We start from the raw sequence: 14305 nt of genomic DNA on the forward strand, positions 1-14305 counted from the left end.
ATATATATATATATATATATATATATATATATATATATTTATGAGTTATATAATTATTTTTAGTCGATCGGTTATCTATTATAAAATGCAAAACAAAGCCCACCGGCCAACTCAGACAGAGATTTACATTTAATTTCGAAAAATGATTTGATTGGACTCGTGCTCTTCTATTCCACGTGTAATATTTACATATATTTTTAATAAATATAAAAAATTAAAATTATTGAATTTAATTAAACTCGTAACTTATAATACTATAGTTTTAATTAATGTCTTTATAAGCCGTGATGAATTTCACACATAAAATGTTCCATGTTAATTTAAGATTTAATTTGAGACGATCGATGAAAAGTGATTGTTCATCGTAAATATTTTCAACGAGTTTTTTTATCATAGATTGATTGATTGATTTCTACTAGTGCATGTTCTTCACAAAATTGATTGCTTTAGTCTATAGATCACCTCTCCACCTATTTGTACAATCGATAATTTGATAAATCAAAAGATGATAGTTATTAATTTTATTATAAAAATAAAACAAAAATATAAGGTGCCCACTCTTTTTTTTTTCTTTTTTTCCAAGAGCCCTCAATGTGATCCAAGAGACAATCCATGTTCTTAAGAAAATGAATAGAGATTCAAAGGATTTTGTTGCATTTTTATTCAATCATTTTCCTCACCAAACACTTCATTTTATCATGACAATCCATTCGTGTGCATACTCCAATAATAACTAATGAAAACTATTTTTAACTTCTCTTCCCTATCAAGAAAGTTATCCATTTTCAAATTATTTATCGTGTTTCTCTTTTACACGTCCCTTAAGAAAATTAAAAAATATTGAACTGAAGAGAAAAACAAAGTCTGACGTTCAATTTTTATGCCGAGCTTATCTTTCTTTTGAATGTCGCAAAAGTTAACATCCATTGAATTTATTGACAATTCACATAATATGATATGAACAATCTCTTTCGATAAAAAAGTTCTTGATAATTCATTTTAATTTGTTGGCGTTACAAAAATGTCTGTTTTAATGCCGGACTCTAAAGTTACTCCAAAGTTCTGTAGCTGGTGGGATATGTTTCCACCAAGTTTGCTTACGTTCAATAATTGGTTCAATCTAATTTGTTAACGTTTGATTGTGTTAATGAGGGACGGATTTATAGTATAAGTTATGAGTTCGATCAAATTTTAAATATGTTTAGAAATTTATTTAATGTGCAATAAGAAAAAAGATAAATATACCCTCGAACTATCGTAAATGGTATGCAGATATCCTTCGTCATACTTTAGGGACATTGGTGCCTCTGTCGTCCAAAAAACTAAAGCATATATACCCTTTATACCAACAAACATACACGTGTCATAATCTTATCCACCGACCTGATATCGGGTCGATTGATAAGATTATGTCACGTGTCCCTATTTAGTCTTCCGCTACACTCTAGTTTTTGAACGGCAGGGGCACCAATATGTTCCAAAAGTATGATCGAGAGTATCTGCATACCATTTACTATAGCTCGGGATATATTTATCCTTTTTTCCTATATTAATATTTAACTTAGTTATTAGTATTTGAAATCATACTCGTGGATTCTTAAAATTCTAAATTTAAATCTTTGAATTATTTTTTTTACCAGTGCTATGTATATATTATAAAAAAAAATAAAAAATCTGTGTCTCTGTGCATTTAAGTGCCAAAAACTGTAGATAATGTAATCCACCACATTTTTTCAACTACAAAAAAAAAGTATTTTTTTCTATAAATTTGGGTTAGGCCAAAATAAAGCAATTTATCATTTTTCCATAGGCAGTGGCGCATAATTTTACTCTGCTGGCATGATACTTAAATAGTAAATACTCTTTCCGCGTAAACTTGTTCACATTATCGATCTCATTTCTCAAATTCAGATAAAGGATACGATAGGTAACATTGACAGTAACGATAATCAAGTCATAATAAAAATCGAAGTTTAAATAAAAAAACAATAAAAATTTATATAATCGAACCCGACTTATTTACCATTATTATTGCTAAGTTAATCATAATAATAGTTAAAGGCAACTAATAATGGAAATTAATGATGTTTCTGTTGACTTCACTAAAGTCCACCAATTCCACTTCCTTATGTGGGTTTTCCCTATTTAGGCTGCTTTATTTTGTAGAAAAAAATATATTTTAAAAATATATACACCGTCAATATAAAAAAAGAATATTACATTTACGAACTCACTCGAAGAATATTTACAAATAAACTTGCTTAATGTGTAAAAATAACATAAATCACCTGTTACAATATATAAACGTAAAATACAATCTGATAATATAAAAATTTCTTACACTAATACGAGTATATATATGTTAAAACCCACTTATAATCTTCTTTTATGGTGGAGACCCCATAAAAACCAACACATATCATTTATATAACCTAACTAATTAACAAAAAAAAATCTTTATATAACCCTAAACTTAGAAACATAAATTTCTAGAGTTTACTTCTATAATACAAACTCTCAAGCAATATTTTCTATCTTATCCTTTTTTTCTTTTTGGGAGTTGTGCCATATATATGAAGTTATTGTGTTTCAATATGAGGAATTTATTAGTGTTTATGTTGATTATAATCATGTTTTGTTCTTGTTTGGGAGATGCATATCCTAGAAAAGCCTTGATTGGAGGAGAGGGACTTGAAGAACATGTAATGGACTATGGAGTTGGATTTGGTGTAAGGAAAAAGTATATATACCCCGATCGCGATGTAGATAATCATCATAACATACCAAGAGAATATTTCGGTCAGAGAGGAGACAATTCTTCTGGTGATAGTGGTGATGCTGGTGATAATAGTGATAACGAAAGAGGTTGAACTTTGCATGTCTTTGCAACTATGAATAATGATGTTATACGTATTAGAAACTATGTATGTGTGTTTGTCTACATTCCGTCTATGTAATATTAAACGCGAAGGGAGCGCTTTATCCCTAATGCACCTACTCGATGTAAATTTGTGAATCTTAATAATAAGTGTTTTACTCCGTAAATTAACCTGCCCTCAGTAGAAATAAAATTTGCGTATACTTTATTCTTTTCTACCCTGGTTGTGAATGTTTTCCTTAAATCAATTAACCAAAGGTCTAAATAGGGTTTACAAATTGCCCATCTCGGGGCGCGAAAAAACGAATCTACATCTCGATATGTTACAGTCCTTTCAATCCAACTTCCCATTTCCAAATTGGTACTTTTATGTGGAATACTGAGCAAAGAATGTTACCACAAATCAGTTTCCTTATGTTGCAAATTTCTCCACAATTTTTGAAGAAGTAAAGGAGGAATCAGCGCGACGTCACAAACTATTTCATATACTACCATATACACAAAATGCTGAAACATAATCACTTGTATCAATTGGAAATACAAAAAAAAAGTTTACAGATGTGAAATTGCATTTCTAGAGGTAATGAAAAATTATACAGAACCTTCTTTTCACTTGAAATGAAGCTGCTCTATACACGAACTATGCAGCGAGTTGGTATAAGAGAGCTAAAAGCCAATATTTGAACGTAAAATCAGGTTATTACCAGATGTTACTCTCCTGTAACTATGCATAGGAGAGGAATTTCACAGGTGGGGTCGTCACGGGATGTTAGAACTGTTAGAATGCTCAGGAGAAGATGAGGCACATGGAGAACGGGAACTCTTGCACCTCCGGTTTCTTGGATATGGATGCATGTTCGCCAGTTCACTGACTCGATGCAGGACAGACTTTGGCAAAGGTCGCCAAGACAGGTTATGTTTACCCTTTTCCTGCATCAATGATAATCGGGTCAAATATCGTATGAGAAAAGTAAGCTCTCTGGAATAAGGGAGAAGTTTGAACAACGTCAAGCACTCCATGTTGCTATATTATCCATCAAACGAAGTGGCTAGACTAAACAACATATACCAAAACCAGCATATATTATAGATTCTTGAGTGTTAAGCTTCCTACTAACTTTGACGAGATCGACTCATGCTACTTGAAACCAAAAATGCAACGAAACATGAATAAATAAGTTGAGCGGAAATTATACTCAAATTACACTCCACTATACAACAATCTGATTTCACCAACATAATTTAGTATTACTATTGACTCTAGTGCGCACAAACACAAGCAAAAAATTTCAAAACAAACAAAAATATGATGGCTATACAACAACATACCCAATGTAATCCCACAAGTGGAGGGTCCGGGGAGGGTAAAATGTACGTAGACCTTACCCCTAAGAAAGAAAGGAAAACAACAACAAAATAGCAAGATACACAAAGTAATTGAAGTAAGCTGTAGTAGTAAAACTGAAAAATAAGATACTATGTGAATACCAGATAAGAATACTAAAAGATGAGAAAAGGAGACCAGTTCCCTGCTTCTCCCCCAGAAATGTACTACAACACGTTGCTACCTACTACTCTTCTACCTTAATCTCATCAGCCTCCAAAACTTCTTATCTAGGGTCATGTCCTCAGAAAATATGATGGCTATACATACAAAGTAATTCTATAACAGAACAGCAAGAAACTATTGCATCAAGTTTAAAAGGCTCATAATTGATCATTCACAGCAAACATCAAGCATCATTAATCAAATTCAAATAAATACTCACCGTTGATTTGCTTTGTTTCTGTAGATAAGTTGCTTTAAGAAGATTCCTCCATTTATCCTGCAAGACGTATTAGCAACAGAGTGCCGACTTTAGGTAAGTAGCATGCAAACACTAGATGATGCATGGTTTTTCTTGACTCGTCTGGTTGAAGAATGCCTGATAGTGGCCATTGTGCTTACCTTGAGATCCACAGGTGTTCTATGAACAGATGATGAGAAATAGAGCTTCTTTATGTGACTCCATCTTCCAACTCCATATTGGGCAACTCCATCAATCAACTTTCTGACCTCTGAAACAGTCCAGAGCCTGTGATGTTTCCTCCGCACACCATCTTGTACCAACTTCTTTGGTGTAACATCATCATCTTCATGATTCACAACTGTAGTAGCCTCCTTATGAGGCTCCTCCTTGTGAGGTTTGAAAACCTTCAAGGAGATCAACTTTTATGTTAAGGAAAATACTAACTGAAGATTAAAACGTTACTAAAAAGTTGCAAAAAGATCGGGGGTAGGTATGCAGAGTATCGTGATATGCTCAATAACAAATTGACATGGAAGATCACCCTTGTTTCAAAAAGTACCTGAACTTACCACCTTGGGACTTCCATGTTGGAGGTCTCAAGTTCGAAACCCCTTGCCAGCGAAAGCAAGGGGTTTGCCTTCTGGGTCGAGCTCGTCGCACCAGGCTTGCCTAGTGCGGTTTACCTCTCCTATGTGGTTTGCGAGCTATTGTATAGGAGCAGGGTTTTACCTGTGCGCACCCAAAAAGGGTAGCGGCTGCGGGTTTCCCTTGTCGTCGAAAAAAAAATTTCAAGCAAGCATGGTATTACACAGACTCTCATTCATTTTGAGTTTTGAACAAGTTGTCAACAAAGATTGGTTGGTTCAATGTTATTTGTGAACTGACTTGCACGACCGAAATTATACAACTAGCCTACTAAGAACACCTTCAATGTGCTCATACATGGATGCAGTGCAAGGATCACATAAATGAAATTATACATTTTGTTTCAAATTTATTTTGGAGTGTACCTGTATCGCTTCAGATGCATCCCAATCATCACATTCTTCGTTCACAAGAGAGGCAAAAGGCACTTGAATAGCTTCGTAAGAAGACTCTTCAGAAAACAATACCATTTCCATAGACTCTCCACGAGGTTTCTTCTGACATCTGACTTTGAGAAGCTTATTCTTTGATTCTGGTGCACTAGTAGAAACCTCTGCTCTTTTCTTGCGACGCTTAGCATTAAGGTCTGACGATTCATCAATATACCTTCGTGTAGGCTTGCGCAGACGCTTTTGAGTGACAGGATTGTCGATGTTTATTGCTTCAGAAGTGACTGGAGGGCTTATTTCAGAGGATTCATGCATATCAAAGCTTTCACAGTTTACATCTTGCCGCTCATTTTGTGTAGCAGTAGACATAAAAGAAATTCCCTTAGATGTTAGCGCAGAATGGTCAATCATGCTGTCATTCATCTTCTCAGAAGCTGCAGCTTCAGCAAAGAAGCCTGCCACATCATCCACATTGCTGATATCTCCTGGATTGAAAGCAGTAGGGAATTTCACAGCATTGTACTCAACTAGCATCTGACTTTCACATTTGTCACGAGAGAGGTCATGCAACTCTGAATTGGTAAGGCCAAACATAGCATTCTGACTTTGAGATTCTTGCACAACTAATCCCGCAGAGTATGGCATTCCACAGGTGTCAGTTCCATCACAACTAGATAATGGAATCTGACTTTCTAATATAGGGTCCAGCAATCCTCTACTTGAACCATAATCCAGATTTGTGATGCTTTCAGCAAATTCAATATCTGTTTCCCAGAAGACCAGAAAGAATTGTAGCTGTACTTGATATACAATATTTTTTTGTAAAAATAAAAGCAGCATAACTTATGAAAACTGTTACCTAACAGATAATCTTCACATGGGGTGGAAAGATCATTTTGTGCTTGAATTTTTCCAGCCTCAAATTGACTTCGCTTTAGATCAAGGACCTGGCACAGTTACCAGGTAATTCAGCAAAGAAAAAAATCTCAACATAGTAATGATTGAAGGAAAAAAAAACTCGAAACAGACAACATGCAAAGGAAAGGAACTCCCACAACCAAGAGAGTCAGAGAGCAATAGGAAACAACTTACGGATTCCAACGACAAAAGAAAAAGAAATCTACTCAAGAGCTGCGAAGCAACTTTGTTATACATCAGAATGTCAAAGCATTTTCAACTTTGAAGAAAAGAATCCTTGATGTCTAACTGCAGCATACTGGTGGAGCTGTGTTTAATCTCCTAGGGACAAAAAAAGAGCCATACCATCTCAAATTGATAGTCAAGACTACTGACACTCCCTAGTACTCAACATTTCAATCAATATATTCCTTTAGCTGAACGAGGATATTCATTCATTAGACTATACTTGTTTATATTATCAAGTTATCATACTTCTTTCAATTAGACAAAGATGTGTCTCTTTTTGTAAGCTACAATGGAAGATGAAGTTCAGCTGGTGCTGTGGGAAGCAAATGAGGAGACATAAGGCGTGGAAGGTTGCCCCACTCGCGCGTATATGGGTTGTGTCATGTGTGGAGCGAGAGAAAAAAATAGAAGCGCTTTTAAAGGGTAGAGTACTTTTATACACTTAGGGGTTGTCTGGTTGGGAACAAGTTATCCCAAAATCAATTATCCTGGGTTTAGCTATCCTAAGATAACTTATCCTTTATCCCACCATGTATATGGGACAACTTATCCCATCACTATGGTATAAACGTGAGACAAGTTATCCCAAATAAGACAACCAAACAAGACACCAAAATTTTATACCAATTCTATTTATTTTTATCCCTCAGACCAAACGACCCCTTAAGGAATAGCCTCGTGTCCCTTCTCGCTGGTGCAACCATAAGGTCCTGTCAGCAAACATGATGAATCAGTGTCATTTGTAGGGAACCGTCTGTTAATACAGGTTCTTTACTTATGGTATATTACTTCCATAGAGTATTTCCCAACTATCACTAAAATTTATTACTTCATCCAAAAGAGGTAATATCCCGTACAGTTTCATGCCTTCAGGAAGTCCATCAACTCTCCTTCCAGGACTTATATCTAGACTAAAGAGAGGGAAGGTAAATGCTAAACAAGACACGAGACAAACTTCTTCATATGCATAAAAGGAAAGAAGGTGACACAAACTTCTTGATATGCACAAAAGGAAAGAAAGGCGACAAAAACTTCTCCATATGCATAAAAGGAAAGAAAGGCGACAAAAACTTCTCATATGCATAAAAGGAAAGAAAGGTGAGACAAACTTGATAAGGTATTACAGAGGTACAAAAAGATACAGGCTCTTCCAAAAGGAAGATAGGGGACAACAGCTTTTTATTCTGATATGCAATTGCGACCGAAGTTCTAAATTCCTGATTGGGCCAAACAAAACAAGTTAAAGCAAAAAACATGTGGCATAAAAGTGTTAACAGATGAGGCAAATCTCTTAAAGCCCAAGAAATTAGTAACTAGATTTTCCATAATATTACAAAAGCGATTTAACCGAAGGAGAAGCTCACATACATCTTGGTTAATTTCATTTTCTCTTTTAGATGCAATACTGGAACCTGAGAAACAAAAAGGAACTATTAGAAGTGGTCATAGCATAATTATAGATAAAATATAACAGTCAAAGACCAAGGGTTATATTTTTCTTTTTGAAACTGAGGACCAAGGGTTATATTATATATTATACTATACGCCAAAGCGACCATCTTTCCAAGGATTACAGAAAAACATGAGATGACATACCTATATTGTACAAAGCACCTTTCCTTTCCATGCCCTTTAATACCCTCTTCTCATCAAAACACAAGACACCAGAGATAGAAGCATGATCATCACGGGTTTCTAAAAGCAACATACACCAAAAATCATATCATCTTCCAAAGGATGAATAACAGGTTCATCTTCTATGAGCGAAGAATCAGTAATTACAATACCACAAAAACATAATAAAACAAATCATCAAGACATGGTGAGTGATTCTTTTTATGAGATATGCTGGTCTGAGGTCTCAGTACATAATATTCACTCTGCACAAGGATTGGATTCTTTTTCCTTTTTATGGCAGATAAGAATTGGAATAATGCTGCAGGAATTAATTCAAATTGTGCTTTCTGTTGTATGAGTCACAATACATCTACATCTACAAGAATGAAGTTCATCTCTAGCGACTTGCAGAAAAGGAAAAATATGTAAGAGTTACTACATAAAATCAAACTTCTTTTTTTTTTTTTTTGGTTTTCCATCCGGTTTTCGGTACCCACATTGGAGCCCGACTAAATCCACATTTGCACCGGGAAGTCCCACATTGGGGGGTAGAGCGCCCCCTAACAAAGGCGACTCCGTAGCCAAGGGGACTCGAACCCGAGATCACTGGTAGGAGTACTTATAAATCCAACAAAACCCTTGTTGGTACATAAATTCAAACTTACGGACACAGTAAAGTAAACCAAAAGAACCCGATAGCTGATACTATCATCAGACATACAAAAAGCTAAACAGAACATATTTGACTAGGTATTCTATTTAGCCTCTTTTTAAGTATTTTATTTTATGGGATCATCTACACACCATTACAACTGAGCAATTCCTCTCTGCATATACATTAAGCTTGGAATCACAAATTGTGGCACCTGAACTGCCTATTAGAACACCAATGCAGGTTCGGGTGTCAAACTTACCGCCTTGGTCAATCTAAGTAACTGTCAAAATAGACATAACTCCAGCTGCCATTAAATCCCAAAACAGAACAATCAATGTACCAAAATTTCATATTCATCTGGATTTAACAAGAAAGAACAAGGTAATGACTAATGACTTCCTTAGATCATAATAAATTAGTAACACAACATAATGAGAAAAGCCTATAAAGTGCATCCGCATCAATTATAAATGGGAAAATGAACGTATATCACATAAGCAAGACAAAGGAAAAACAAAGCAACTTAACAAGGAATATACTAGTTCATGTGAAGTAACAAGTAGTTTGAAACTCTCAAACAATGAGACAATTACATTTGCACCAGCACAAAGCATCCACAGTGCAAATTAGTATATCGTTGAAAATGCACTAGTTAGTACCTGATTCATCAAACCAGACCCCTAGAGAAGCAAAACCACTTCTATATGCTGAATTCTGCAAACAGAGATGGAGATATTTTAGGACACTTTCTCAGACTAAGGTAAATACATGCATAGATGTAGCAGATTAAGTAAAAAGAAAAAAAACCTACGACTAACTCGCCCCAAAAACCACTTGAGTAGACACCAACTCATACCTCAACCCAAAAAGCTAGTTCATGAGGGAGGGCTGTTTAAGACTATATAAGGAGACAATAAACCATCCCCTCAACCAATGCGGAACATTCTAACAGACTTGTGTCCAACATTAGATAGGTGTCTAATATGTGCCTGTAAAAGCATTTAGGTGTAAGATAGATAAAATTTATTTCCATCTCCTCTCCTGTTCCATTATTTCTCAGAACATACACAGTATTCAACGGTGAAAGGATTTGTGTCAGCGACACTGTGTAGGCAGGTCGTACATCAAGGGCAGTATTTAGGAAAGTGGGCTTACTGTGAAATATTTTTTAAAACCAATGTTTCATAAACTGTCCTAAGAAAATAAATTTGAACACAAAAAAAAAAAAACACTCAAGAAACTTGTAAGCTTTAACGAGAACAATAGTTCCAAAATCTTTGAGCTAGCGTTGAACATCCTAGAGACAGGTGCAACAAATTTAAGAAACTAGCTTTAAAAATAAATAGACTTTGCACCAAATAATCATCGAATTCGTAAAAGAGTTCAAAATTGCAGATCATTGACAGAATTCATCTAGAATCGCCATGATTCACTAATAACCCTGCCAATAGCGACGTCATTTTCAAAATGAGAATGACAGGAATGTTACATGTAATTAGCAGTCTATTTGTTTTTTTTTTTGGATAAATCGGAAAAGTAAATTATACTTCCCTTTTACCATTTTAAGCATTTCACTCTTTTCAAACTTATGGGAAAACATTATCTTTATCGAGATTGTTTTTACCCCTCGCAAATTGCAAAGACATTCTGTTCCACCGACCAAAACAATCACTAATTGGGTACAATAATAGTCAACATTTTCAAGTGTATGTGTTTCCATTTCTCAGCCCAACAGAAGGAGCTACCAAAAACAAGCTTCCAGCCTTGCTTTTGTTTGCCTTGGGTGCAGGGGCGGATACAGTAAGGTCGAAGGGGTGTCACGTGACACTGCTTCATTGGAATTATTAGTATATATATAACACAAAGGATATATTGGCAAGTAGCTCTGTTGGTTTGGTGTTTCATTTCCACAAATGAGGTTGTGTGGTCGAATCTGCATAGCCTCAATTAACATTTTATACACAGCCTCATTTTAGTAAAGCTGTGCTTTTGTTGTGGTCCCTTTTATGTTTTTTTCCCTTTATCGTTCTTTCTCACCAATAAAATCAATCAAGAACAATTTATGAAATTCAATGAATAATAAATTATTTACTGATCATTTGCTGCCCTGTATAAAAAGATATTTAGTACTATTATTTCAAATGATGTGATTTTAAGTACATTTCGAAAAAGGAAAACTCATCGAGAAAAAGTTTTTCGTATTTTTTTGTTATTTTAGAAAGAAACAATAGTATACGTGAATTGTGTCTTATTTGTGTTCTATTCCTTTTTAATAGGTTGTTACACTAGTTGCCCCCAAGGCCTAGCTCGAGTGGCAAGAGGTGGAGGATTTATGGCTTAGGTCGCACGTTCAAGCCCAACACCATACCATGCAAAGCGAAGCCTGGTATTTAAGTGGAGAAGGGTAGAGGGGCAGGCCCATTATCCACCGAGTTTAAAAGGCTGTGATTGATCGAAAGGGCGGGTGACAGACGGATTTCTCCGTTATCAAAAAAAAAAATAATAGGGTGTTACATTAGTTTATTTACTGTTTCTCATGTTAAAAAGTGACACTTCTGACGAAAAATCTGTATACGCCACTGCTTCGGTGATAGGGAAGTTAAAGGGAATGTAGGAAAAATAGGGAAACACGAGTTGAGCAATGCATCTTCAGAGAAAGGGAAATGCTCTGGAAGAGAGCTTTCAACCCTAATCTTTTTCATTCGTGAAAAAAGGAAACTTAAAAGGTCAGTCTTGGAAAGGAAAATAGGGAAACACAAGTTGAACAGTGTCACCAGAAAAGGAAACGTTTTGACCCCTTAAATTTCCTGTACTTTGGATGGAGCCTAAGACTTCCATATAAATACAAAAAGATCTTCATAATTCCAAGGAAGGAATGCACTTCAAGAAGGAATTTCTCAGTGCTACTTTTTTATCTACAATGTATTCTTCTTAGTTGATCTCTATGCTATTTTATCGAGTGTCATTGTCCATTAGTCACTTAGTTATTCATGGGATAAAAACTTAAATAACTCAATAGACTTAAATAACTCTAAAATGTATCAGTAAATAACATTCAATTATTGATACCCAAGATTCAAATGCTTTTTCAAGCACATACAACTGAAAAACTCTACTAAGCAATAAAAAGATGGTTTCCTCCTTCATCTCTATCAATTTACTCTAAATTTAGAAAAAAGGGCTAGCAAAAAAACGAAATTGAGCAGAAATGTCTACATACATGAACCCTTTTGAGTCCAGTAACTCGCAAAATGAAAAAAAAAGGCTACATTTTCTGCCAACACACAAAAATTCCCTCAATCCGTTCAAACCATACATTAATGTCTTCCAACATTCGCACAGATTACATAATGTAGTGTACATAGGCACAATCATAGTACAAGAAAGAACATAAAAATTGACAAAGAAACCAATCATACTAACCTGATTCATCAGTAAAGAGAAACAATTATAGTGAGAATGTAGAGTGGAAGTGTGTGTCATTCAATAAATAAAAAGATGGTTCATCTCTTCATCGCTGTTACTCTAAAGTTTGGAAAAGGGCTATAAAAGACCCAATATTGAGCAGCAATTATAACATGCACGGTCCAGTAACTTGCCATACAAAAATCTGCTTTTTCCGTCGAACACACACAAATTCCACAAGCCCTTGTAACCATACATCAGTGTCTTGCACAAATTCCACATAGGCACAATCACAGTACAAGAAAGAAGATAAAAATTGACAATGATTATCAAAAACACTAACCTGAGAATGTAGAGAGTGAAACTCTCTCTCTCTCTCTCTCTCTCATTCAATTATTAAAAAGATGGTTTCTTTCTTAATACTTCACCTCTATTACTCAAAAGGGGTACCAAAAAATCATAAATTGAGAGGAAATTCAACATGCAAATACCCTTTAAGTCCAGCAACTTGCAAGACAAAAATAAAGACTACATCTTTACTACCAAACCACAATTCCCACAACCCCTTTTAACCATACACAAACTCCATCAAACAACATAAAAATTGACAAAGAAAACCAAAAACATTAACCTGACTCATCATTTAATTAACACAAAAATGATTACTTTCTGAGCTCTTCACCTCTATTACTCAAAAGGGGAACCACAAGATCAAAAATTGAGCATAAATTTAACATGCAAGTACCCTTTAAAGTACAACTACTTACAACACAAAAATAAAGACTACATTTTTACAACCAAATTCCACAATTTCCACAACCCCTTTTAACCTTACATCAATGCCACACACAAACTCCATCGAAGAACACAAAAATTGACAAAGAAAACCAAAAACAATAACCTGACTCATCATTCAATTAACACAAAAATGGTTACTTTCTGAGCTCTTCACCTCTATTACTCAAAAGGGGTACCAAAAAATCAAAACTTGAGCAGAAATTTAACATGCAAGTAGCCTTTTTAAGTCCAGCAACTTGCCACACAAACATAAAGACTTCATTTTTACTACCAAATTCCACTATTTCCACAACCCCTTTTCACCATTCATCAATGCCACACACAAATTCCATCAAACAACACAAAAATTGACAAAGTAAACCAAAAACACTAACCTGATTCATCATTCAATTGTAGTGATACTGAAACTCAACTATGTGTCTATGTGTGTATTAAGAAATAGAAAATGAACAGAAAAAAAAAAGGGGAAAGTAAAGGGGTCGCAGGTACAATACAACCATTTATGGGACGGATTCCAAATGAGTTATATGTTGTTGTCAGTTTCGTTTTTAGTGTTTTGATGAAATCTTGAGTTTCAAGTCCGCTACGGTGGAATTGCACACTCTTGAATTGCTACGTCTCTTTTGCTTTTGACACGTGGCACTTCTTTTTTTTTTTTGCAATTATAGAGGGGATATTAAAGTATGACATTTTTTTGGAAAAAAAATATTTCGATAATTTATAATATTTAATTTAAATTGATAATTTGAAATTATATATAATTTTTTGATATTATTTCTCTTTTAGCATGTTTTAAAATGAATCATTGTTTATATTTGGTAAATTTTAATTCTAAATATGTCATGTGATGTATTTAAGATTGTAATGTAACATTTAAAGAATATTTTATCATATTAAACATATTTTGGATATTAAAATATAAAAAATTGTTTTTTTTTTAGTCACAGATATAAATAAATTAAAACACCTAAAATAATTTTTT

The 14305-nt window shown here is 34.6% G+C and overlaps 1 protein-coding gene across 3 annotated transcripts; it reads right to left on the reverse strand.

The window, feature by feature from the left end:
• Positions 1 to 3344: 3344 nt before the first annotated feature.
• Positions 3345 to 13849, reverse strand: LOC107031587. Of its 3 annotated transcripts, none has more exons than XM_027919685.1 (9): positions 12544 to 12603; positions 9780 to 9834; positions 8445 to 8543; positions 8217 to 8260; positions 6562 to 6649; positions 5679 to 6466; positions 4827 to 5072; positions 4648 to 4704; positions 3345 to 3808 (listed from the first exon to the last, which is right to left on the reverse strand). In XM_027919685.1, the coding sequence occupies exons 1-9, from the start codon at positions 12601 to 12603 to the stop codon at positions 3638 to 3640; spliced, it is 1608 nt and encodes a 535-aa protein (XP_027775486.1). In that variant the 3' UTR covers positions 3345 to 3637. The 3 variants fall into 3 exon arrangements, with proteins under 3 accessions (XP_027775486.1, XP_015088498.1, XP_015088501.1); XM_015233012.2 differs by lacking the exon at positions 12544 to 12603 and adding an exon at positions 13698 to 13849 and having other exon boundaries at positions 3348 to 3808; XM_015233015.2 differs by lacking the exons at positions 9780 to 9834; positions 12544 to 12603 and adding an exon at positions 6795 to 8065 and having other exon boundaries at positions 3348 to 3808; positions 8445 to 8527.
• Between the last annotated feature and the right edge of the window lie 456 nt (positions 13850 to 14305).

Source organism: Solanum pennellii, chromosome 9 (genome assembly GCF_001406875.1).
Source record: "Solanum pennellii chromosome 9, SPENNV200".
NCBI lineage: Eukaryota > Viridiplantae > Streptophyta > Magnoliopsida > Solanales > Solanaceae > Solanum > Solanum pennellii.

Bases quoted from the DNA above. Each gene is read 5' to 3' on its own strand.
- LOC107031587 (XM_027919685.1), bottom strand. From the start codon at position 12,603: ATGACACACACTTCCACTCTACATTCTCACTATAATTGTTTCTCTTTA. The intron at 8,261-8,444 runs GTATGTCATCTC...TTTGTTTCTCAG, and splicing joins AGGTGCTTTGTACAATATAG to GTTCCAGTATTGCATCTAAA. The intron at 6,467-6,561 runs GTAACAGTTTTC...TCTGGGAAACAG, and splicing joins ATGTGAAGATTATCTGTTAG to ATATTGAATTTGCTGAAAGC.